This window comes from Nothobranchius furzeri, chromosome 16 (assembly GCF_043380555.1).
Source record: "Nothobranchius furzeri strain GRZ-AD chromosome 16, NfurGRZ-RIMD1, whole genome shotgun sequence".
Classification (NCBI taxonomy): domain Eukaryota; kingdom Metazoa; phylum Chordata; class Actinopteri; order Cyprinodontiformes; family Nothobranchiidae; genus Nothobranchius; species Nothobranchius furzeri.
In genome coordinates, this window is record NC_091756.1 from 40,440,947 (window position 1) to 40,466,791 (window position 25,845).

At 41.1% G+C, this 25,845-nt stretch overlaps 1 protein-coding gene across 19 annotated transcripts in view; it reads right to left on the reverse strand.

Annotated features, from left to right (window-relative positions):
* Positions 1-2,420: 2,420 nt before the first annotated feature.
* The window catches only part of LOC107387848 (calcium-activated potassium channel subunit alpha-1), a 113,408-nt gene continuing 89,983 nt past the window's right edge, over positions 2,421-25,845 (reverse strand). For 5 of the 19 annotated variants that reach the window (XM_070545659.1, XM_070545658.1, XM_070545665.1 and 2 more), the window contains 14 exons: positions 23,006-23,038; positions 21,611-21,943; positions 20,482-20,575; positions 16,805-16,928; positions 16,244-16,468; positions 14,564-14,756; positions 13,616-13,729; positions 13,404-13,496; positions 12,297-12,427; positions 11,535-11,729; positions 8,138-8,256; positions 7,833-8,054; positions 4,374-4,402; positions 2,421-2,798 (listed from right to left, as the gene is read on the reverse strand). In XM_070545659.1, the coding sequence (XP_070401760.1) occupies positions 2,647-2,798; positions 4,374-4,402; positions 7,833-8,054; positions 8,138-8,256; positions 11,535-11,729; positions 12,297-12,427; positions 13,404-13,496; positions 13,616-13,729; positions 14,564-14,756; positions 16,244-16,468; positions 16,805-16,928; positions 20,482-20,575; positions 21,611-21,943; positions 23,006-23,038 (2,057 nt within the window). In that variant the 3' untranslated portion in view covers positions 2,421-2,646. Of the gene's footprint in view, positions 2,799-4,373; positions 4,403-7,832; positions 8,055-8,137; positions 8,257-11,534; positions 11,730-12,296; positions 12,428-13,403; positions 13,497-13,615; positions 13,730-14,563; positions 14,757-16,243; positions 16,469-16,804; positions 16,929-20,481; positions 20,576-21,610; positions 21,944-23,005; positions 23,039-25,643; positions 25,818-25,845 lie in introns of all 19 variants that reach the window. The other 14 variants (XM_054749225.2, XM_054749224.2, XM_054749230.2 and 11 more) reach the window with 13 other exon arrangements.

The window sequence follows — 25,845 nt, forward strand, 5'->3', positions numbered from 1 at the left end:
ACTGCATTTCACGTAGATGTGGAATATACCTTTAACCGTACCACATCTGTTGGGCAGATATGTTGAAGTAGTTTAAATAATAGATGTTAGCAATTAACACTTCACTCTAAAATGTTATCAGGTTCATTAAGGTGGAAAAATCAGTAAATATTGTCTCTATCTCTTTAAATATCATTAAAAGTGCTGAAATTAAAATACATAAATGCTGTTTATCATGGATATTATCCTCCTTTTCCTTTTGTAAACTATCTGGTGTGTTTTAGTGTCAAATGAGATGAAAGACTTTTACCACTTTGTTATTTTTTCTCCAGGTAATTTATATTATTCAAATATTTGATGAATATTCTTTTGAAGAACTTCTGTAATTCTAATGAACTACAAATTCCATCTTAATTTGACACCGACCACTTATTATTAATATATTAAAATAATTGTTGCAGAAAGTTGACTCAAAAATGTAGATCAAGTTGATAGAAGTGGTCATGTGATTGGCTCCATGTGTTTGTTTACGAAGAGGAGGCGACACAGCCGCTGGCAGAAGGATCAGAAAGAATCAGCTGCCTCTCTGGGAGGTGTTAGACTGTAAATATTATTGGCATGCTGACAGCCGCCCACGTAAAATCATTTACAAGCACCATAATGGGCTCGCTCTTTCCCCAAGGTGTGAATGTGGATGAAGTGTTTTTATCAGCACTTATCCAGAGAGCAACAAGAGGTGTGCCATTTGATCAATCTGAGAATCACAAACAGCCTGTCGTCCTTTTTATAGTTGCATTTAAAAAAAAAGTGTTAATGTTCTGCTTCGGATTACTCAACGACAACGGGACAAGGCGAGCTGTAGAACACAGTACATCTGCTTTTAATTTGTGAAAATACAAAAATGAAATCCTGTACAGTTTATGTACAGGGCAATTTATACAAGACAACAAACTGTATGTGTTACTGAGTAATGACATAGATATCACCGTAAGACTGTCATCGTTTCGACGAGTCAATGCGCTTAAAAAAAGTGCACAAAATGATTGAAACTAGTCCGTTGAAGGTACTGCCAAACACACTACAAGAAATACTTTACAGATTTACACAAAATGCATTGCTTTGTGACGGTGGCGAAGTCTGTTTGTTTCCTTAAGACATTAGGAACATGTTCACCTCTAGAAGAAAAAGAACAGAACTAGCAAGCCCCTTTTCGCAGTTGTGGGTCTTCCTCGAGTCCTCTGTTGGCTTCAGCACTGCCTGGCACATTACTGGCACCGAGGGATGGCGGATGGTCCCTGCGCCGACAGAAATGTCAATCATTTGCTTCTCTCTTTGTTTAAATTCTCAACCATCCAACATAAAAACCTGAACTGGACTGTGATGCATCATGTGTGGATTTAGAATGTCACGGATTGTTGTTTTTAATGTTCTTTTTCCTTCTTACTCAGTGGTCCTGACGTAAAGTGACAACAGTGCCAATATAGCTATATATAATTATCGTCATTTATATAAGACATGATTCGTAGGAGTGACGTATCCATTCTATGATTCGTAGGAGTGACGTATCCATTGTATGATTCGTAGGAGTGACGTATCCATTCTATGATTCGTAGGAGTGACGTATCCATTCTATGATTCGTAGGAGTGACGTATCCATTCTTACTGAAACTGCTTCTTCATAAGAAATTATCTCGTGGGTGTACAATTCTCTAAGGTGTTGTCTGAACACATGAAATGCACGGTTCTGATAGAGCTGTTTGTCATGCATCTACTACACGTAGCAGTTTATGGTGTTAAGATTGGTCATGGAGTACATTCAAGTAGCCCTCCAAGACAATCCTGTGTCAGGCAGTGCTTACAGCCAAAGGAGGACTTGAAGATGCCCACTTCATGCGATATGTGGCTTTTACATCTAGCAGCAGGCTAGTGTTTTAATGTAAACCCATAACTTTACATTTAATAGGTGTGTGAGATGGCCAACAAACAGCTCTATCACGAGTAGCAACACAAGAAGCTTCATCTTTGGAGAAACAGTTCTGGGATTTTGGTCGTTGAAACAAAAAATAAATAAATAGGAACTAAACAAGAACCTAAAAAGGCATAAATATAAATGGACAGAGATAAGGCTGGAGCCGAATGCCATTTAAACATGGACGCTGGCCATCGTAACGGTCACAAATGTTGTGAATTAGCTCAAAATGGCAAAGGAACCAACAATGCCATTCTGGAGGGGGGGGGGGGGGGGGGGGGGGGAGTCAAATACACAAACTGTACAGAATAATTTAACACTAGGTGCAGTTGTTTGTGGACAGCTAAAAGGCTAATTTCATTGTTGAAATCTGAGTGTAATGTTAACGGTCTCCTCTGGGGTTTGGGTTTACATTGCTCTTTAGGAGTGACCCTCATTCTCCCAAAGTAAAAATAAAATTATGGAGTCTGGTCATTTTTGTTGAGTTATTGTGCAAGCTAATAGCTGAGTGATTTCAAAATATATAATAAACTATGATTGTCATTATGTGTCTAAATCCACTCAGACTTTAAATTGCTAAAGAACTAAAGGAAGAAAGCATTTTTTGTCTCGTCTGATGTTGCTTGGGGATTTCTGTTTGCAGATGAGATGTCCCGAACTTGGGGCTGACACCTTCCAGTCCTCTGGGAGTCCGGCTGTCAGCACTCGTCCTCCGCTTCTCTGATGGGTTGAATCAAGCTGCTTGTGGGTTTATTCTGACTGATCTGGTTGACGGTGAGAGTATTCACAGGTCTGAGCTGCATGGTCCTCAGGTGGGTTTTCGCTGGCTCATCTGTAAACCATGTCTTTTCTGAGAAGCAGCCAAAATTATAAAGAGACAAAAAAGGGGAGGGAAGACATCAGAAGGTTAATGCTGCATGGAGTTTGGAGATTACTGGTTAGTGTGTGTTTGATGTGCACATCAAGCATATAAACTAATGGGGTTAAGGGGAAATTCTAACATGATACAGGCGGTTCACCTGGAAGGAAAACATTGTTAAACACACCAGTTATTTGCACTGTAATGTCGCTGCTCCAGACATGTTTTTATTTAGTAGTGTGAAATCGCTAAAAGCATCTCTTATGCCTTTTACTTTTAAGGAGCAAAACTTTACAGTAACATTTTAAAATTATCTTGATCAGTAGTTTTTCAGGCGTTCTGCAGGTTTCTCAGTTTTTCTTTAGACTTTTTGATTCATCTTCTGTCTTGTTCTGACCCATGACAACATGTCATGCTGCAAATGCTTCAAAATAAGAAAACTGGACAAGCAGTGGGAAAAAGCAGAACTCCATAAAGACAAGACCTCAGAGGTATCATCCTTTCATTGATTATCTACAGCAATGGTTGCTGAATGTTTCAGCTTTACCCACTTTTGCAACAGGCTGCTAGTAACAAAGTGACTGATGAACCATTTAAGAGTTTGGTTTTCTGTGAGTTAAAGCCTTTTTATGTCGGAATGATTCATGGGTCAGAAGCAAGTTGCTCAACAAACAAAAATTCTGTAAAAATGAGTGGAAAAAAGTAGATTAAGTGCTTTATAAGAAATACATTTTTATCATATTTTAAATGTTTGTTTCCAAGAGATCTACCTCTTTAACAGGATTAGATTGTTCTTCAGTTATTAGCGGCACCAGACCCTACATATATTCTCCCCTCTAGTGGAGGATCTAAGTAATACATGCATCAAGTGCAAACTTCATTAGTTATAGTGAAACATAATAGATAATTATATAATTGTTGGCAATAACAAAAGTTAAATTAGAATGCATACCTGACTATTCATTACCATATATTTACATGGTTAAAGAACTTCAGAAAGCCTAACAAATTACTACTCAAATTCACGTTAAAATATTACAAGAAGGTTTGCCACCTTGGAAACCAAATGGAAAGTTTGGAGGGGTGAGTTTCCCACAGTAACGAAAAAAACTTTTACCACTGACACATGCTGTTTTGGTAGGCAGGCATGCAGGTCATCAATTAAACAAACCCAGTTTTCAGCTTTGCCTCCATGGTAATATTACTTTAAACCACACATATCAAAATGAAATACCTTAATGCATTTTTGGGCTTAGTGCAGCTTTCTTTTTGAAATAAAGAAGGGTTAGGGTGGTGTTTTATTTTTATGATCATGCGCTGTCAGTAGAAGATAAGGCTCTGGTTGTAAGGTGGGCATTCACATGAACCTAGTGGTCAAACATCACATCACACAGATCAAAGTCTAATCATTCAGTTACAAACACATTCTGCAACAAGAAGTGGTGCATGGGTTACAACCATGCAGTAGAACCTGGTACCCTTTCATTCAGAGGGTAAAATGTCAGCGAGGATATGACCGTGCACGGTGCATTCTTTAACATCATGCATAATTGCTTAATTCCATACCTTGCCCCACTCTGTTGATCATTGTTGCACTTTAAAAAAAAGAATGTAGTAAACTATATGTAAGCTAAAAAGTTAATGTGACCATATATACAAGAACTCTGCACAGCACGAACAGAAGAAGCACAAAAAAACCTGATGCTCTAGGTCTTTACATATGAATGCAATTTATACTAAACAGTAGGTTGTGTCAAAATGAACAAATAATGGAGAATTTCTTCTGCTATTATAGGATGTATCAAGCAGCCATGTTGTTTTCATGCCTGTTGCTAAAGCAGCTGGATTGATAGAAAACCCAGTGAAGCATGAAGGCAACATATCAAGTGGGTGAAATATTCTTTAAACATGTGCCAGTTCAGTAGATGAGCATGTTAATTCAGCAGATCATTAATCATAGAAGGCTCTTTTGAAAATAAGTAAAAGAACATGCTTGGTGACAGCATACCTTTGAAATTTGTGCCTTTTAGCGAAAGTCATGATACACCAATCATACTCGATAGGAGAGGAAACAGTTCCTACATGCCTCCTGATACTATTGAAACTCATCAAATGTTTGTACAAAGTTTCCCAAAACATTCAGATTCCGTGGTTCCCAGAGTTAACGGCCTTTTCTGGGGTTTGATTTGTAGTCAAACTCTTGGACAAGGTTATTGGTAGAAACACTTGTATGAACTGTTTTATTAAGCTTTAGTGCCTCATTACAAACTAGCCACAAGCAGATGTGCAATAAAAAAACACTCAGAACTAAATGTGTTACTAGAAGCTAAGTTTTAGCCCTGGAGCTAGTAGCTTTTAGCCTGGCAAGCCAGACTAAATAAATATATTATTTAGTCTGGCAACGCTCCATTGACGGCTCTCGGTTGTGGGGCGGGTTCTACCGTTGTCTTTCAAATGATCTCCGCATGCTACTGGACAATGAATATGACATACTCTTGTTTCACTCTGTTGCATCATCCCACCCACCAGGCATATAGAGTGCCCTGATTGGCCCACAAAGCGGATAAAGCTCTGTGATTTGTTCACTAAGCAGATAGAGCACTATGATTGGCCCACCATTATGGACCAATCACAGCTCTTTTTGTGTTTGAAACCCCTCTAAAGAGTTGTGATTGGCTAGCCAGAGTCCTGGTAGGAGCTGCGGAGGTTCCAATGGAGCGTGCCTAGACCAAACTTTGCAAAGCAAGAATTTGGTCTAGTTCACTAGGCTAAGTAGCTTTCATAGCCCATAGAAAACTAGGCTGATAGTGCCCTCATGTTTGTTGCACACGTTTCAGTGGTGGTGCATTTCTGTTTGTTGCAGCTCCAGAGTATTGCCAAGATTAAGCCATTGCTGTTGAGGGCTCATTTGAAATCAGTTTTACATGCATTTGTATTGTCACGCCTGGACTATTGCAATGCTGTGTATGCTGGTGTGAGATCAGGGTCAAATTACCGCATTCAGTTTGCTTAGAATTCAGTTGCACAATTTCTCACTGGCTCTAGGAAGAGGGAGCACATAACTCCTGTGCTGGTCCAACTTCACCGGCTCCCAGTTAAGTATCGAGTTTGGTTTAAGACCATGTACGTAAGGCCCTACAGGGCATTCTGCACTGCTCCATAGATACGCCCCCTCGTGGGCTCTGCGTCAGGGGCGTGTCCAGGGAGTGGCCTGGGGTAGCACATGCCACCCTTAGATTCTGATTGGCCACCCCAGGTGCCACCACACTAATTTTCCTTTAAATAGGCTTTTCATTGTCCACATAAAGCTTGGGGCTAAAGCAAAAAATATAAGCATAACCATTGGTGCCACCCATGCACAAAGTTGTGCCTCACCTGGGCCACCCCATTTTAAAAGATCTGGACACGCCACTGCTCTGCGTTCTCCCGAGTTTCTTCACTTTGAAACCTTTTGAATTTCAAATTGCTGTAGCATCTCTCCTACAGGAGGTGATGAGCAGCTTTGAATTCAATCAGTTTTCTAATTGTTGGTCAGTGATCAGAATGATGGTTAACACCACAAACCAATAGCTATGCTTTTATTCTTGACTTTACGCATTAAAACTCCGTAGCAACGTGTTCATTATTTGAAATTGAGTCAATGAAATACACACTGGCTGAAGTAAAAATAAATGTTTTTATTTATTTCAGCTATGTTGGATTTTAAATGTGTTTATTTGATACATTTTCAGTGGTGTCTAGCATAAAAGAATGCCTTGAAAGTCATAGTGTGTGTGTGTGTGGGGGGGGGGGGGGGGGGCACTGGTGCACCATTTAGACCAAGAACTAGAGGAAACTTCACAAGAAGGCGATTCACAAGAACAAATAAATGAATGAATAAAAAAAAAGGTCATCAGTGGATCCCGGGAAAGGTCAAATTGGTAGATTAACCAAATATAACCAAAAATGAAACTTACGTTCTTGCTGTGCGTTTGTCGTTTTTACCACCTTAATCTAGGCCTGGGCGTTTAATCGATTGAATGAATTTATTCAAATTTTTTGTTGCAGGTGATTTAAAAAAAAGAGTAAATCGAAATTTTATGTAATAGCGCCCGACTTTGTGGTAATAACTACAATAGTTACCAATTCACCTAACTGTCATTAAGTGTTAAACAGGCATAATTGAAACTTACATGTGACTTTAATAACCAACAGCTTCTGCTTGCAAAATATCTGGACACAATTAATACTCCATGGTGGCAAATAACATTTAATCAAAGTGTACCATTTTTATGGAAACAGAAAGGTATTAGTAGACACAACATTGTGTAAACTTTAAGACATGAAATTTAAAAGTGCAGTTCAAGTACAACAGCATTAAATATGAACAGATGCAAGTTGTCAGATCAGAAGTTGAAAAGCTAAGAGGTGAAGAGAGAGTTTTAACAGAAATAAATTAAAGGTGTGAAAATTCTTGTCCACTCTGACTAGAAACTGCAGAACAACGTCACATTTATAAAGCAATGCTGTTTACTTTTCACAAAGAAAAGAAGCTTTGCAATTATTGGCCCCGTTATTAAAATAATAATGAGAGATAATGCAAATACAGGAGTTGAACCTTAGCTGAAACTCTTTGTGCATGTGTTTCAAATACAACAGAGAGACATCGGGTTGTTGTTGTAGATTTAGATCAAATCTAACTGTCACAAACTGAATCATAGATTATCCATGTTCCCATCATTAAAACGTCCAAGGGTAAGGGGAGACAAAAAGTCTGTGCTCGCAAATAATTAATTTCTTATTCTGACCCAATTTATGGACCGCTCCTGTTAAAGAAGGAAATCTGAATACTGCATCGTTTCATTAAATACAAACTTAGACGTACAAGTGACACATGCATGCACATTCAGACTAACAAACATACATCCAACAAACAGATGTGGAACAGTCCGTCCAAACCCTGAAGACAACGACACACAGGACAAGACTGCTGGCAGGCACAGTTCACAGACACGAACAGGCAGAGAGCTTTAGAGGAGCACATACTTTTGTTTGTCTCGTAAGTCCCTGCTTTTGGTGCGATTGGTGCGGTTTGCAGTTGGGATAGAGTGGACGGACGAGCTCTTTTTGCTCGAAGAATGTGAAGAATGAGATGAGTGACACAGGCTGGTTCGAGAATGGCCAGCGTTGTGGTCGAACTGCATCAGGCAGAATATCAGGTCAGAGGGCACCAGCTCAAATGCATACGGGGGATTGGTTATGACGTACCTGGAAGAGAAACAAATCAGACCAGGCGTGAGTTTAGTTTTGCCCTTTCTGTAAATTTAATGTTTTGAGCATTTTAATCTCACCGTTTGGTACACTGGCTTTGTGTGTTTAGATGTGCATCTCGCAACCGATAGATGCCAAAACACAGCATGTTATACGTTTTCAGGGCTTTACAAAACAGGTCACCATAACAGCCACCATCCTGCAGACAACAGTACAAATAGATGTCTTAGTCTAAAGCAATAAAGGTCCATTTTTAAGACTAGTGTGAGCTCTGGTAAGCAAGAGGGCATGGAGTCATCAGCACCTTGTATTGCTTCTAAAACAACTTATGCTAAAGAGCTGGGGTCTCATTTATAAAACATTGCATGGAATCCTTACTAAAACCGTACTCAAGCTCAGCAAAAAAATGTACTTAAGCCAAGTAGGTTTGTGATCTATAAAACATGGAGTATGCACAGCTGCACGCAATCTCCGCTTTATAAATCAGAGACTAACGAGAAAGGTTCTCAGCTGCTTTTTAGTCACATCCCGCCCTGAACACACCCACTTACTGCCATAAATGGTCAATGCAAAGTGCCTTGTGGATCTCATGCATATGCATAAGCCGGCTTGTTGCAGCATTTCGATCGCGACCGCAGATCAAGGAAGCGCTATTTCACAAGCAGAAATTGAGGTACTTGTGGGTGAGGTGGAGAAATGAAAGGAAGTGCCTTTGCAAAACAAATAAGAGAAAATCCACGGAGCTGCTGAAGCTGTCAATGCTGTGAGTTCTTCAGAAAGATCTGTGGCGGATATAAAAAAACGGTCAGATCAGGATTCCATCCCCAGACTCCCAGGTGAGAGTCATGCGCGCTAACCAGTCAGCCAAACGTACATCCCCCTTGGCCAAGTAGCCAGGGTGCATGATCAATCGGGTCACAGTGAAGGGACGCTCACACTGTCACAGGCACAGGACATTCTATCCCAATCTGTCCCCCTGCTAATATTCAGCATTCCGTATTCTGCACTTCAGGCTGTATGTGTGTGTGTGTGTGTGTGTGTGAGTGTATGTGTGTGTGTGTGTGTGTATGTGTGTGTGTGCGTGCGTGAAGCGGTACAAGTGATAATGCTGCTGGAATTCATAATTGTATCGTTCTCAGCAGCAGCACTGCAGGTGCTCTCCACGTTCAAAATGTGCGTAAGCAAATTCCTGAGTCAACTTAAAGTTGCACACATTTTCCCACTATGTTTTCTTTAATAAATCCCAAAGTGTGCGTGGAAAGTTGCTTACGGAGTTTTCCGACCCCGTTTATAAATGAGGCCCCTGATCACTATACAATTTTTAAGGATGCCCGAATAACATCAGTTTTACTCAGTTGGTATGGCGACACTTGGCTCACAATCTCTATTGTTGACGTACTTTCTGTTTTACTGCACCAAAGCTCAGGTAGACCAAAAACTAGTGATGTTCTTATGAGTGCCGTGTTTCAAATCTCTGAAGCACGAAGCCTGGCAGGGCTCAGGTGTCCAAATACATTTAAGTGGTTAAGGTTAATCCCATACCTTGGTATGGTAGGACTTGAGTGTTGGTGGATTTTTGAAGCTAGTTACAAATTCATAGGTTTGCATTTCCAGTATGTGTTTTAATAACATGCCACATCTCTTCTCAAAACACTTGATATTTTTAATAACATGCCTTACAATTAACAGCTTGTATTTATGGAAGCTGGTCATGTTTGATTACTGCTTGAAGCTGGAAATCACCAAAAAACATTTGGGTTTAAAAGAACATTTAAAGGGGCCATATCATGGAAAATCCACTTTTTTGATGTTTTAACCATTTAATATAATTGTTTGCTAATGAAAAATACCCCCAAACCCATTTTTGGCTGCATTCACGTATTTCCTAGCCTAGTGACCTAGACCAAATTCTTGCTTTGCAAAGTTTGGTCTAGGAATGCTCCATTGGAACCTCTGCAGCCCCTAGCAGCATTGTGGCTGGCCAATCACTGCTCTCTATAGGGGTTTCAAGCTGAGAGTGCTGTGATTGATCCACAATGGTGAGCAAATCACAGCGCTCTTTCCGCTTTGTGGGCCAATCAGGGCCCTCTCTTCGTCTGTTGGACGGGATGGTACGACGGCTTGTTTAAAATAGCTTTTACATCAATTTTAGACTATTTGGATTTGGGTTTTATTAGAATGGCAAGCAGATGCATTTATTTATTTAGAAAAATGATGTATTTTCACTTTCTTATACAGCAAACTGTCTCATTTACAGACATCCGTTGCAGTGACTACGTCACATTGTTCATTTACCAGTAGTATGCGGAGATCGTTTGAAAGACAACAGTAGAACCCACCCCACGATGAAACCCGTCAATGGAGCATTGCCAGACTAAGATTTTCCTGTTTCAGCTGCCAATTTTGAATGTTTATTTATCTGGCCAGCTTAGATTATGTGGCTTAGATGACAAGTGCCATGTAACAGACTTGGTAGTCTAGTGGTTAGAGTGCAGGTTCACATTCCGGTCTGAGCAGAAACTGTTTTCAACCCCTTATTGGTAAACTGTTTAAAATATAAGGACTAATATGTCTTTTTTTTTCTTTTTTTTTTTTTTTTTACTTTCTTTGTTTATAGCCAGTGTGGTGCCATGTGAGGTAAGGTAAGTAAATCAACTAAAATGCTGCTCGGAAATGACCTAAATTCAAAGATGTTTAGAGACAGAAAATAATCTATACAACTAAAATATAAAAGCAAGAAATCTGCTTTAGCTGGCTAAATAAATTACTGTCGACACCACCAGGATTTGAACACGTGGCAAAATTGAGATAGGAGGCAGACACCATTACAACTACACTAGCATGCTGTAGCTAATACAGTTACCTCTTTGTCCAAGACGCTGTTGTACGCATGTTTTTTGGCGCGGGTGTGGGCGGAGTTCCACTGAAACGAAGCATTTTATTTCTGGGTATAAATTCAAGCTGACTAAAATAACATCTCAATAGTGCCAATGGTAATATTTTTACATACACTGTGCCTACCTTTGTTCTCAAAGGATTAAAATAGCATGATATGGAACCTTTAAAACCAGACATCAGTGGTAGATACAGTGACATGCATTGTTTAGAATAACTTCATTGTACTTCTGATCTGTAGTCTGTGCTGTAAACAAATAAAAAATCACATAATATAAGTATCAAATTAATTTATTGACTGCTAGTTATTTTTAACATCAATGTTAACAATAATTCCTTCTAATTTGGCACCCAGATACCTCCATACAACTATTTGAGTTTTACTGTTTTATTTTTAAAACCAAATGTATCTGTAGTAATATAACATAATGGAGAATGTTTGCACACAATCCCTGCTTTCTTTCCCCTGGTCATATATCACAGCTAACCTTATTAGTCTGAATGCTTCCACTGAAGGCAGCTTTCATTACGCAAGAAGACAAAGATGGCCTCAGCAACTGGCTGACACGAGCAGTCACTTACCCCGAGGTCGGCAAAGGGCCCGTCGTACAGGGCCAGCTGTGCCACGCGACACCTGTCCCTGTTCGCCAGGGTCTGTGGCGTGCTGTAGCCGCCACGCAATGCATTCTCCTCAGCCAGCAGCCCCTCAAGCTCCGGTGTCGCACCGCCTGTTACCAATGTCCGGATCAAGGTGAGGATATTATCGTTGAAGTATGTCTGAAGGAATGAAGATAGAGGGGGTAAATCCTTAGGCAGATGCCACAACAATGCTGTTGCTACCATACCCTGCTCTGCAGTACAGGCTTCTCTCTGCTATCTGGAATTTGTTACATTCAATCTAAGCTAGTTTTTTTATCTCAGTACTATAGATGCTACCTTTTGAATTCATTCCAGTTATTAGTTTGTTGATTTTAACAAGAAGAAGTGTCTGCCCTTTCCCTTGCACTGCAGTCCCCTGTCTCATGCTTGAGCTTCAAAGTGACATCTCCCTCAGCTGCTGACAGCACTATTGACTAAGATGATGGATGAGGCCTGTCCATTAGGTAGCATTACCTTTGTCTATGCTGGAGCACACTTGAAGGCAGCTTTGTTCTAACCTCACTCCAACTGAAAGGCAGACAAATTAAGCTATCATGGCCACTACAAGTTCCAGCCCTGTCATTTACGGTTTGAACTGCTTCTTTGGTTGAAAACCTCTACTACCGACTTTTCTATTAAAACGTGTTTCCAGTTACCACCTTTATCCCTAAGATATTTACAGATTCATCTATATTCCTGACTTACAGCACTCATTAAGGAGTCCAGAACACTGACTGCAAATGCCGTCCCGCAGGCGAAAGGCTGAGTGAGGTACAACTCCGTATCTGGGTCATCGTCATCGTCTTGGTCCAGGAACTGAACATTGGAGTCATTAACTAGTGGAGAAAACGTACGTTTCATGAATTATTCAAAAATTTCTTGTTAGCTTTCGGCTCTCTATAACCAGATCTCACGGAGCTGGTTTGGATTTCAGTAAACATGGACCAACAAGTACTTCATTCACGTGAAAAAAAGGAGGAAACAAAATGTAGTGGTTGTGCACAACAGGCAGAAGCTGCAGATATGGACTGTTTTGGGAGTATGCATGTAGAGTAAATGTATGTGCTCACAATCAAACCAATTGCTCTCAATTAGCTAAAATAGCTCCATGTTTTGGTTTTTAACTGAGTTGCCTCTGCTACACTCCATATCCAGGCCATCCGTGCACATTTATGACACCATGCATACTGTCAAAGTTCCAGGCCTCAAACTCAAAGCCCTCCTAAAGTCAGAATCAGGGAAAACCAATATGCCATTGTTTGTCTTGTAAATCCAAGACAGAACTTCCAGTTACTTGTACTTGCATGTCAGGTCAAATGAAAGCAATCCATTGCCTCAGAACCTTCTTTAAAAGATGTGTTTGAGCACAAAAATAAAAAAAAATAAATCACATGCAGTAGCTGGGAGAAAGTAATGATGTAAAATTTAGTTGGAGAGCTGCTCCTTCTGTGAGGACAGAAATAAATGCCAGTCATATCGACAGAGCTGAGATTAAAGAAAGGCACGGGCCAGAGAATGAGATCCGACAGAAGATGCTATGAAAACAGCCACAAGGACTTCGGAGGGATCAAAGACCTTGTAATTCTTGGAAAAATAAAAGGGAGAAACTTTGCTTTGAGATAACGGGGAGGGAAGAGCGGGTGCAAAACAAGACAGGCAGTTTCAACCAGAACCATGGGTACAAGTGTGCTCAAAGTGATGCCATGGGAATGGACTGAACCTTTTGTACAGCGAGAGAAATCAAAAGAAAGCTGATATGGAGGCAGCAGCAGTTACGACACTGCAGACCAGGACACAGGCACTTCTTCTTACCCAGCTCAGTTATCATTTGTATGCTGGTCCCACAGCTTTTATCCTGACTGAGTGAAATCACAGGCAGTTTTTTGCCTTGCTTTGCTAATGGTGCTAGACAAGTGTTGAGGGAAAACAGTTAGGGGAAAACCCACATGAAAATTCCACTCGTAATACTATTAGCAGAAATCACACATGCAGCTCAAAAAACATCTCAATAATAGAAATCATACCTAGTTCGGTTATGATGGGAATGTTTGCCCCAGTGGTGACAGAGGTCTGTCGGACTAATCCATGGACTGGGCTGTTTTCAGGAGAGGATCTATCCATCCCTGGTGGTGTGAAGCCTTAATGGACACATATAACATGTTAATGCAAAATTCAGCACTTCATCAGAGGATCCAATCAGGCGTGTCAGAGGATATGAGACGCTGGAGCCTCTGATAAAGCCTCAACTCACTGAGAGCAGCGTTGCTGTATTCTTGTACGAGACCAATATTAGTCCATATATAATAGATGTGACACATGGCTCATTTTGTTCCCCTTTGACTGTGTGTGCACAGAGATGGAAACCTTCTACACACGCGCGCAGAAACTAAAACATGCACCGTGGAGCCATGAAAGAGAAAATAAATGATGCAAGATTGAATTCAAATTGACTTGACATTTCTTGCTTTCCTCAGACTGACAAGTAAGCACATTAAATCAGTGATGCTGTATGTATTATACATGTGCCATGTTTTGACATCCATCACTTGCTGCTGACTAAGGCAAATGTAAGGTCATACATGTATTAGGAGAATAATGACATTGGCAGAGAACCCCCCCCCCCCCCCCCTCTTTGGGTCAAAGGTTTCTAAGAGCATTTCTGTTAATGTCAAGTAATGACCACATTACTGATTTTAACAGCCATTACATGCAATATTGATCAGTTAAACACAAATTTAGTAACAAGCACATCCAGTTACAGAAATCTAACCTTCCAGACCCAGTTTCTGTTACCACCAGTACAGTTTGTTAAGTAAATAGTTGTTACAGTGACCTGAGAAATAGTCAGTACGGTTTACTGTCGAACGCAGCAACAACAGGTCAGCCATGCAGCACACAGTGAGGAATATCTTCTGTGCCAGGGCCCTGTCCCTTCCAGGCTGTGCAGTGAACTATGATAGGGTGCTCTTTACCTTGAGAGTTGGCCTGCAAGACCCCGATGCTGTCGTCAAACTGCATGGATTTGATGTTAAGCGACGCCAAAATGCACTCTTTGTCCTGCAGTGATGCATCGTCAATATTGTTCTGATTGGCTGACAGGATGACACACATGTCGCACAGGTTTATGTTGACGGCCCTTAGATCTGCTCTGCTCAACGGTGTGCCCTTTGAGAAGGAGAGGAGAAGATTTGGTATCACACCTGTGTGATGCTCAGCCTGAGTCATGGAATGACCAAAAACACCTCGTGTTAAAAATCACTGAGTGTTGCCGAAAGCTAAATTTGATGGGTTTAATGTAAATAAATTATTTGTGTTTGGGGAGAAAAATCAAGTTATTGATTAAATTCTTGGAAATAAAATCTAAACAATTACTTACTCTCAACCCTCCCACTGTCTTTATGGATGACCTCGCGAGGAAAGTTGACCATTGGGTCCATGTGGCAGGGGTGAGGTGGTGCTCACTCCTCACCCCTGCCACATGGACCCAAGGCATAAACCATCAACCCTGCTCAATGGTCAATGGTCAACTTTCCTCCCATTAGGACAGTGGGATGGTTAAATCATCTGATGTACTTATTACACCAGTATTACTTTCAAGTCAAGTCAAAATGTATTTATATAGCACATTCAAATGGCTGCACATCGGCAGTGAAAGTAAAGACAATAAAAGAGCTGGCAAAAGCATTACAAGAGAATAAAATCACAGACAGATAAAACAAAATACATAAAAATTACAAAGGAACTAAAATTAAAAGATCACTGGTTAAAAGATAAAAAGAGTAAGAACAGTCTGTTGGTTATCAAGGAAATGACGATGCATACAAATGCATTTTCAGACGTACTTTAAAAGAGGCCATAGTATCAGCTGTCTTAACCACAAGAGGCAAGCTGGTCCACAGGACAGGAGCCATCACAGAGAAGGCTTTCCTATATTGTATCAAATGCATGTCTTCTGAACCCTGATGGCGGATCAAAGTATGCAGGTGGGCAAGTCTCAATTCCATTTTTGTAGCATCTTTGGGGTTAGAGTTAATATTTATTTATGTATTAGGCTTTAAAGCATTTAAACACACAACCTAAAAACTTGTATATTATTCTATTAAAGTAGTAACAGTACCATAACATTGTTTTGTATTTCATACTTTCTCAGTGGCCTAGAGATATGAGTGTGCCCTGATACGGGAAGACCATGGGTTCAAATCCCGGTCGGGTCATACCAAAGACTTTAAAAATGGGACACAATGCCTCCCTGCTTGATGCTCAGCTTTAATGAGTTAAATTGGGGGGGGGGGGGGGGGGGGGGTTAAACCACCAAATAGTTACTGATCGCAGCTGCAGCTCCCCACAGGAATGGGTCAAATGCAAAGATGTAATTTCACCAGTGTGTGATGATGATGACTTATGGGACTCTTGCTATTACAAAATTATGTTTGTCTGGACAAACACAAATACTGGACACAGCAGGTAGGGAGGGTAAACCTCCAAATGGTGTCCGAGCGCGGCCACCGCTGCAGCTCACCGCTCCCCTCAATGGGGATGGGTCAAATGCAGAGCTGAATTTCACCAGAGTGTGATGGTGACAATGGGACTTTGACTTTAATACTCTAAACTATTCCTGTGTTGTGTTTCCAACATAAAACTGAAATACTCACAGGCAGAATGGACACTTTTGGGAAATTATGTAGAGTTTCCCACTCCCGCTTCAGATACTCGAGGGAACCAACAAACACGATGTGCTTCAGCTCATGGTAGTGAAAGTTGCTGGCTCTTAGAGGCATGACAAAGTTCCGGAGACCAATCAGAGCTGACTTTACATCTCCGAAAATGCACACCACCACATGTCCACTCAAGACCGTCATGGCTGCCTCACTTCGGGTCTGAATTAGACAAGAAAAAAAGAGGGAATTTTGCATAAATGGGCAGTGCTAACAAACGTTTATGTGTTCTTTTTACAGAGACTGCTCACTCTGAACAGATGATGCATGATAATAATACTACATCAAAGTAATGTGAAAAACACCATATGTATTAGTACAAGAAATGTTCTTTGGACGAGACCTCTGCATTGCAAATGACGTGTCAAATACCTCATTACAGAGTGCTTAAGAGCCCTGCCAACCTTTGATGGTGCTTTGTGACAAGATGCATCTGTCACAGAGGAGAAGGGTGTCGAGGACTAATTAAGTGTGTTCGAGCAAAGTAGCAGGACCTACCAGAAGAACCTTCTCAATGTCCTTGGACGGGCACCAGTGAAACATTCCAGTGGAGTCATACTTTTTTATGTTCTCGTCCATGGTCTCAATTTGCTCGCTGCCTGGGATGAGGAGTGGATCATGCCTATATTTTTTTCAAAAGAGGAAACAGACCTTCACATTTAGTAGATGTAAAGAATTTGTGTTTTCTTTTTAAACTCATAACTACTGTTTTTCAACAAATCAAAAATATGTCAAATACTTGTTTTTATTTTTGTTTTTTCTCCTCTGCTGATTGCTGTCAGAGGCTGTTTGTGGCAACGTCAGCAAAAATCACCATGTCATCAAGCAGAGTGACATCAGCATCAGCAACCAGGTGGAAGGAGATGGCAACAACACGCTGCTCTGACTGGCGTGAGCAAGAAGATGCAATTACACCCCCTTTACTGCATACAGCTTCTGATGGGAGTGTGCTGCGTGGTAAAAGGTTTAACAGACCAGACTTTAAATATTTCAACAATTTGCCCAATTGGATTTGCTTTCCAAAGCGAGGAGTATTAATGTTTAAACAGACCATCAGAACTATATAAGCTAATTTCACCAAGGGGAGGTTTGAGGCTCAACCTACCTGACACTGACCAGAAACATGAGTATCTGTGGTTGGACCACACTTGTTCTGGTTGCAGTGAAAAGATATATAATAACCTGCTCTCTCAATAAATACAATAACAGTTTTTAACCTAAAAAAAGTTCTAAATCAGGGGATGAAAATGCACAGAACATAAATATCAAAATTGAACCATTATACCAATAAATGCACAAAACTAGTCGTGTTAACAGAGGCTGCTCAACATTCCCTGCACTATAAATCGACTTTGTCAGATTCAGATCACGGTTAAAGATGCAGCTCTAGGAAAATTCAGACAGCAGCCTTCTGTCCCCGTCAAAAACCTTTAAAATTCTCCCAGTTGTCTCTCCATAAGTGGAGCATATCTTTAATCCATGCGAGTACTCTAAAAGAATGCCACCTAAAATAACATGTTAAGTATGCATGAAAGTGTCAGCTGAAACTACAATCCCTCAGGCTGCAAGAGACTGAAGCAGAAAAAACTCGCCTTTGGGCTCATACACCCTGAGGCAAGACCTGGATGTCCTTTCTAGAACAAACTCAGCTGGAGAAGAAAATGACTTTTTTGCTACTTCCCGTCTCTCGGTGGAGGTGGTTTTAATTTCACAAGATGATGCATGCACAACAAATGTTGTAGATCATGTGAAGTGTAATGTCCTAAAATGATGTAAATCTTCTGGATATAAAATCGTTCTTTATTTAAAAGGGATCAAAGCTTGCGTTGTATGTTGAACAAGCAGCTGCACCAACAATGCAAAGTCAGCATCTTATTGGAAGTATTTACAGCAAATTGCAAACAGCATTCACACAGGGGTTTCTACATGTCTCAAAATATTAGCAAGGTTCTCAATTTCATTTTGCCCTTGTGCTAATGGAAATTTATTTATGACTAATTTGCAACAAACTTTCCCTTACAATAGTTAAGTTGTTGGGAGGCATCTAAAACTTGTCTCAAATCTGTCTCAATTTAGTTTCCATGGTGAATCAGAATTATGAAGAATTGAACTAAGAATGACATCCTGTGGTCAAATCCTAATGCTAGTAGCTAACGATATGAGTTTTTTATGCTATTTGTCATCTACAGTGTTTACAACAGGTTTAGTTGAGTTAATAGAGTTTAGTTTTAGATTATTTTGCATTTAAATTTATTATAAAACATCACCAATGCCTCCAAGATATACTAATAAACATTCATCTAACAACTAAATGTACAACTGCCTGAAACATCCAAGACTTGGAGTTATTTTTTAATTTTATCATCAGCATTTTACTTATCAGAACAAACCCAAGATCAACTCATTCTGAAAAATTCAGAGTTAATCAAATAATATCCTCATAAAAACTTTCTCTCATCTGGTTGTATTCTACTTAATGTAAGAAGAGTCAAGGTACTTAGAGGTTTTACACCTTGGCTAAATATTTCATCAAAAGTCAAATGTTTCAGCTCTCGCTCAGAGGAGCCTCTGTCACTTCGGTTTGTCCTTGTGGAGATGACTGGTGAGGCAGAGCTCTGCCAGGATAGCTATCGCTCACTGTCAGCCATGACGGCCTGTCACTATCCCACACCGCCAATTGCCTCAGCAGCGCCACGGCAGACATGATGTGTATGTCAAGGCACTTCAACGTGACCAAACACATTTTGACATGGCACAGTTAGATGTGCCTTATGACCCATCAAGGAGCCTGTGAAAGTGGTGTTAATTTCAGCGAGGTCGTCGCTGCTGAGCTCCAGACAGGATGGGTTCGTTTGCTGGACCTAGAAGTCAAACTGTCACCTTAAAACAACTGTCATATCTGCAAATCACACATCATCATCATCATAAAACATGAGGCCAGGTGTCTTCTAAAGGAATGTAATGACAGTGGAGAGAGGGAGAATATGGAAAGCAGTCAAGCGCATTATGTAAATCCCATAGTTCATTATCAGTGCACTTGCTGTGGACAAGCACATGGGCTGTGGAAAGGTCTTTAAAAACCCTCCCATCATGCAAACTGACAAAAGCTTGCTCTTAAAAACCCACAGCCAATCTGTTGATCATTACTTATTTACAAAGGCCTTGAGGCCTCAGGTCCTATAAAAACACATTTGATACAGTATACACCCAGATGCGTTTTCTACCACTCCCTCTCTCTCTGCTTGTTGCAATGAAGTATCCCTTAGGCTACCACAGTGAACCCCTCTTCAGACAGCAGGCGCTGAGTGGAATAACACATCCACCTGTATTGCAGTGTATTAGTGTGGCAAGTAGATGGATTGGTTTGGTGGGTTGATATTTAGCTGATGGCTATACCGCTGGAAAAGCCTGGATTTGGTTACCCATGAGCCTGGAAATCACCTGCAGCGATTCGACTTGAACACCGCTTTGAAGTAAATCAAACAAGTGCAAACGCCCACCTGAAAAACCAGAGGCTTTAGATCAAAGGACATGCTAACTGATGCAAATAAATAATTTTATTTATAATACAACAAAGACACTTTCCTAACTACTGAATATTATGTATCTGTACAGTACAATACGGCATTAAGTGATACAGACATGTGGGTTTGACTTCCAAATGTCAAACAAATAGCAGCCAAATTAGCAATGGGAACATAAAGTCAACTGTCAGCTTTGATTAACACTGAATACATCAGGCTGCAGGTCCTCCCTGTTGCACGGTTTCCTTATAACCTGACACTTAATGATGAAGACTACTACTATTATCATTCCAGTAATGGCCTCTTGTTGAGTAACAGTGTTAGCTCCAGTCAAGATCAATAAGCACTGATTTAATTTCATGAGACAAGATAAAAGCAAGGTAGCATTTGAATTTGCCTTTCATCGTGATGATACGCATTATCTGTGGCCCAACTTGCTGAAAAGACCTCGGAGGGATCCGACAATAGACGGATAGCCCTGGGCTATCCATCCTTTAGAGCCGGCCTCACTGCTAGGTGCTGTCATTAGTGCCAGGTCTGTTTAGAAGCTCCGGTCTCTGGGTGTTGCATAAAGCCTAGTGGTGTGTTGTCAGTGAAAACATGGGCACGGAAACTGTTCAAGATGTTCTCCATAACATTCTGGAGTCTTACCTCATTATCTTGGGCGAAGAGTTGGGCGAATTTCTCGTGCCTCCATTACGCTGCTTCTTTTTGGGGGACAGCGCAGACTGTTGGTCCTCTTCAACTGCAACAAGAATTGAGGTGTGGGATCATCCGAAAGCAAAAGAGATTAGAAGCACACAGCGATAGAGAGAGACGGCACAACACTCCAACTTTTGAATGGCGAAGACATGAAACATAAAAAAGTCTTTATGAACCTTTGTATTATGATCTGTGTTATTTAGCACATGCTTTAAAGGAAAATCCACTTCAGCTATTAGGATTAAGATCATTTTGTGCAAATGTATACCAAGACTTGGATACCACATTCTCCTTTAGTAAAAGCAAAAACCGGCAAATATTAAACACTCATCACTAGAAACTGAGGCAAAGTTTATGTCAGGACTGAATCCCCCGTCAGTCACTGGACTCTTGGGGGTGGCGCCCTTGGATCGTATAATTAGGTTGGCCCTCGTGCCAGAGTGATTTATGTACAGCTGAGATGCCCCTCGGACATTGTCTTTATCACTCCACCAAACTGAGCTGAGCTGAGTGAAGGATAAGTTTTACCCAAGGGTCAAGCAATCAGGCAAATATTTTCACAAGGTGATATCACAGCTGAAGGAGGCCACTCTCTGGCAGTGAAAAAATAAATAAAAACAAGCAGCAAGAGGTGGTTTCAGTAGTGGCACTATAACAGCCATCATTCAGTGAAAATGGCATGTTACAGGTTGCTAAAAACAAACTTACTATCTTTTTAGTGACACTTCAAGCTGTGAACATCTTTTTAAATTCAGAACAAACTCTAAGATCACGCTCCTCAGACGGTTTCCTGCTCTGACAGGGCTTCTGCGACCGACACCATAATGGAGCATGTTGAAGTACATGGGGCCTCCAGTGGAGGGGGGGCGCCCCAGCACTCGGACCCTTCACATCTCGCTCGGCCTGTTCAATATTTAATGTTTCACAGCTGACAGCTGCACAGACTGGGTCATTAGTAAAGAATGCTACACATGTAATCACTCCAGCCTGGCAAGCACATGCTTCGGTTGTGTTGTTGAGTCCGAGTCTGCCAAACACACCAAGGAGGAGGAGGAGGAGGGGGTTGGTTGGCCCTTACAATGCCTCTGACTGAGTGTGACGTTATTGGAGTGACCGGCGTGGTATCTGTATTTCACCGGCAGGCTTTGCGCCCGCTGCAGTCGGCTGGTTTCTTCTGCCAACCCTGAAAGCTGGCCGACTCGGGTCAGGTCTCCAGAGCACGTGAGGCTCAGTCTCAGGGCGGAGGGCCTGGTGGAAGGCTGCAGGCTTCCCTTGTGATTATTTACCAAAGGGATGGAGACAGGAACCACTCTGCTGGGCCCCTTACAGACCTCACTGGCAGGGCTGGGGCTCGGTTTGGCGGGTTTGTAACGACACTGTGATGACCCGATTTGAGAGCTGCTGTTTACATCTAAATGAGGAGGAGTCAAAATCAGCAGCTTTCCAGAAAAACACACTTTTAGTTTGAGTTAAGTCAAAAATCCCCTCAGAAAAGAGAAAATAATTCATCATAGTTTTACAATTTCTAGTTTTAACCTTTTAGTTTCTTCAGCCAAACAAAAAGTTGTGAGTTGATTTAAACCGACTCCAATAGGACCTGCAGTGTGTGTGTGTTAATAAAACATTTTAATAATTAAAGAACAATCACTGGTGTGGCTGGATAACTCCTTCTGGCACAAGAATGCCAATAGCTGAATAATTTAAAAAATATCTCATTTTTATTTAATGCCACTTAACCACTTCGTATCACCACAGATGTAAACTTCTATTTGACATTTACTTTGATATTTATTATAAATATGAATTAATAAACACATTCAGGTGTTTCAGCAATTGTTTTGCCACAAGAACAAGACACTGTGCAGCTTAAAGTTTCAACCAGGACTAAAAAGGAGGTAAAGCATTAACAAAACACTCACAGAAGAGGGATTTTATTTAGTTAAGAAAAACGTCTCTGGGCTAAAACTGGAGAAGGGAGATGATTATTTTAACGGTCAGTTGTCTAGCAGATTATCCTCCCCATTTCAGACCTCCAGTAACTATCTGCCTCCCATCAAACATGAACAGCACTTCTTCAGGAAAACACAACGTGGCAGATGTGTTGCACAGATCTTGTTAAAGTGGAAGAAGCTCACTTGATGGTTGGAAGAGAACTGTAGCTATCTTCTTCTGTTTTTAAAAATATTTAATTCATCTAGAATAATTAGCAGAAATCATATGCTGCTGTATGAAAATGTTTAAAATTGTTCAGTGATCTAATGGATCTGCTCTTAAAGTGAAGCAGTAGCTCCATCTGCTGCTGAGTTGTAGATTACACTAAAAAACCACGTTTCTAAGGGTTTGCATGTAAACCTTAGCAGTAATGGATGAGGACAGAGCTGACAGTGAGATGCAGCAGGTTAGAGACCGCTCAGGTGGTGACAGCTCGGAGCGCATGTGGGACAGACCAGAGAGAGTAGGAATTAAAACTTACTTGACTTGATATATCCATTATAGCTATTTTTAGCTGAGAAAAAAAAACAGAAAAAAGGATGAGTGGTTACATGAGAAAACAGGCTGCCATGAAAGCAAATTAGAAATGATAAACAATACATTTAAAGGCAAAGGAGTTTGTCTCTTTGGACACTGAAAATACAAAATTAGACCTTAAGAGGAATAAAATGCAAGATGTGGAAAAAGATATTAATCATTTTCAAAGTCAAATGTGGGATTCTAGGTAAAAACTTGTAAAACTGGGTTTATTTTGAAGATTAAAATGCTTTTTACTAATACATTACAATTATATATTTTTTGTCATAATCTTGTTTGTAATTCAGTCACTCTTTTCCCTTTAATCTGTAGCTAATAACATAACAGTAAATCAGCACAGTGTTCAAAATGACCTAAAATGATCAAAATGGTGTCAGTTTTACTTCAATAATTAGCTGCTCATTTATCACCACTGTGGATAATACCATTACAGGGCGAGTAAATCCCTCTTTTTTCATTTTAAAGTTCACATTCACTTGTTTTTTTCTAAGTATTTGCTGTGTTCTCTAGTATAAATATTGTGTGAGTCATTCTCTGAGAAGTAGAAGTTAGCCAGGGGTGGGACGTGGGAGCAGAAGACGGCAGGATTTGGAGTGTCTTGCCTCTGATTGGCTAACAGCAAAACAACTCTACTCCATTTACTCTCCAACATTAATGTTTTAGCTCCACAAATAAAGCCTGGATGAGCTCTATCCTGTTGTGGAGATGCTAATGCTAATGTTAGCTTCTACTAGTGGAGACATTTTCTGCGGTTTCTTGGTCGCTAAGTCAACAGCCTTCCCCGTCGCGGGTCAAGATGGGGAAGTCCATCCGTTCCATGCTTATCCACGCAGGGTCGCTGCCAGTCCATCGCAGGGCAACGCAGAGAATGGGTGAGTCCATGAATGCTAAGTGTGACATAGATCTGACAGGCTTTAACACGAGTGTTTGTCTGTCTATTCTCTATCGATGGCTAAAGCAAATAGCCAAAAATAGTGGTAGAAGGCAAGTTTTTCTCTGTTATTAAAAACATATTTTGACCGGTGCATGATTTTGATTCACATGCTGTTTTTAATTCACGTTTATTTGTCATGTTAGTTCCTACACCTGTGTCGCTGAGAACTTTCCTGCTAGCAAGCAAGGGCCTTAGTGAGAGTCACCTTTTACATTTGTGAATCCCACACTTGCTCATTAGTGAGTTATTTTGACCCCTTGCTCACAATAAAGGTCACGCATTGAGCTTAAGGCAGAACGGTGACAGCAGTGTTCAAACGGGGACCTCGCTGGTCCTGGCATCTGTCGCCTGCAATCGGAGGGCGTGAGCAGAGTCACAGGACTAACAGGCTAGCATCTGTCCCACAACCGGAGTAAAACCGAGGGGCGGGGGCACTTGACTGCCTGGTGGTTAGGAACTGTCAGGCTGAGTTTCTTGACAACCGGTAGCACTCCTAAAATGAAAATGCAAACATAATTTTCATGTCAGGCCGTATAAGGGCCTCGCTCTCTGCATCCCCCACACCATGTCGACAGCGACTCTGGAGCTACGCTCAAGCTTTGCTAGCCCGGCGAATTTCACAACACACAGTGCTGGGAGACACATTGAGGGGTGGAAACGCCCAGAGACGCTCAGCTCTACACAGCATAGTCTTTGATCCAGAGACATTTGCTAAAACTGTGTGACATTCCAAAATGTTTTCCAGCAAAATGTATCAATGCTCTGCAACCTCTGACACATTCTCCATGCCTGCTGCCATGCATCAGAACAAAACCCTCAGGCTTTAAAGAGAAATCACTCCTGAATTAAGAGTTCCTGTGCAGCTTGGTTCAGTTCAAATCAATTCTTTTAAATCCACAGCTATTTGGTGCTGTGCCACTGTCTTTTACTCCTTTTACAATCCAGATATTCAGCACTGTTACAATCGTATTACTGTACATTTCATTCTTAGAGAAGCAGACCCCGACCTACAACGTCTTCAGCAAGGGGAGCTCTGGTGTGTCTGCTGAACGTGTTGCCGATTTTACCCTCAGAGCTCATTCAAGCTTTTCCTCTTGATTTAATAAAGCCACCACATTAACCTCAATATGCACTGAAATCTTCCCCCAAAAGAAATCCCCTCAGGTGTTCTCAAAGACATTTATTTAAACTCACTGTGTCATCGACTTGGAAAAATATCTCAAACCCCATACAGTCTCCTCATCTCTACAGGGTAATGCAGTGACATCTGGATTAAACTTATTGGTGAATGTTAATTTACTCTCTCTAGTTCACTTTTATCAGAAGCTATAAATGGTTATTTTCCAACAAGCCTTGAAAGGCTCAGCTTGGTTTAAAATGTCACTGTAGAGTCGCCTTTTGCTCTGCAGCAAATCAGCAACAGTTGATCAAACTCAAACCATGCTGGTCACTTTTCTAGGAAAAAAAGCAGACTGCAAAACGGCATGCTGCACAACAGTCAAGAATCACCTCCAAACGCGGTGATGTGGAGCACCAGCTGACGGAGCAAAGTCAGAACCACACAGCAGCTAGAGATGGACAGAGCAGAAGCAGAACACACACTGCACAGCACAAACACTGAAGAGCACACGTCGCAGTGACAACTTACAGGCACGTACAGCGGATGAGCAATCACTAACAGAGACAGCAGAGGGTGGGTTGCCCCGTCGAGGGGAGGTTGAGCTACAACGGACACTAACTGGCATGCAAGAGCAGCACCGCCCTGAGCGGCAGCAACGAAAGCAACATGCCAGGCCCATTGTCTTGTAGATGGATGTTTTAGCTACAGTCATGGGTTCAGACGAGAGGAG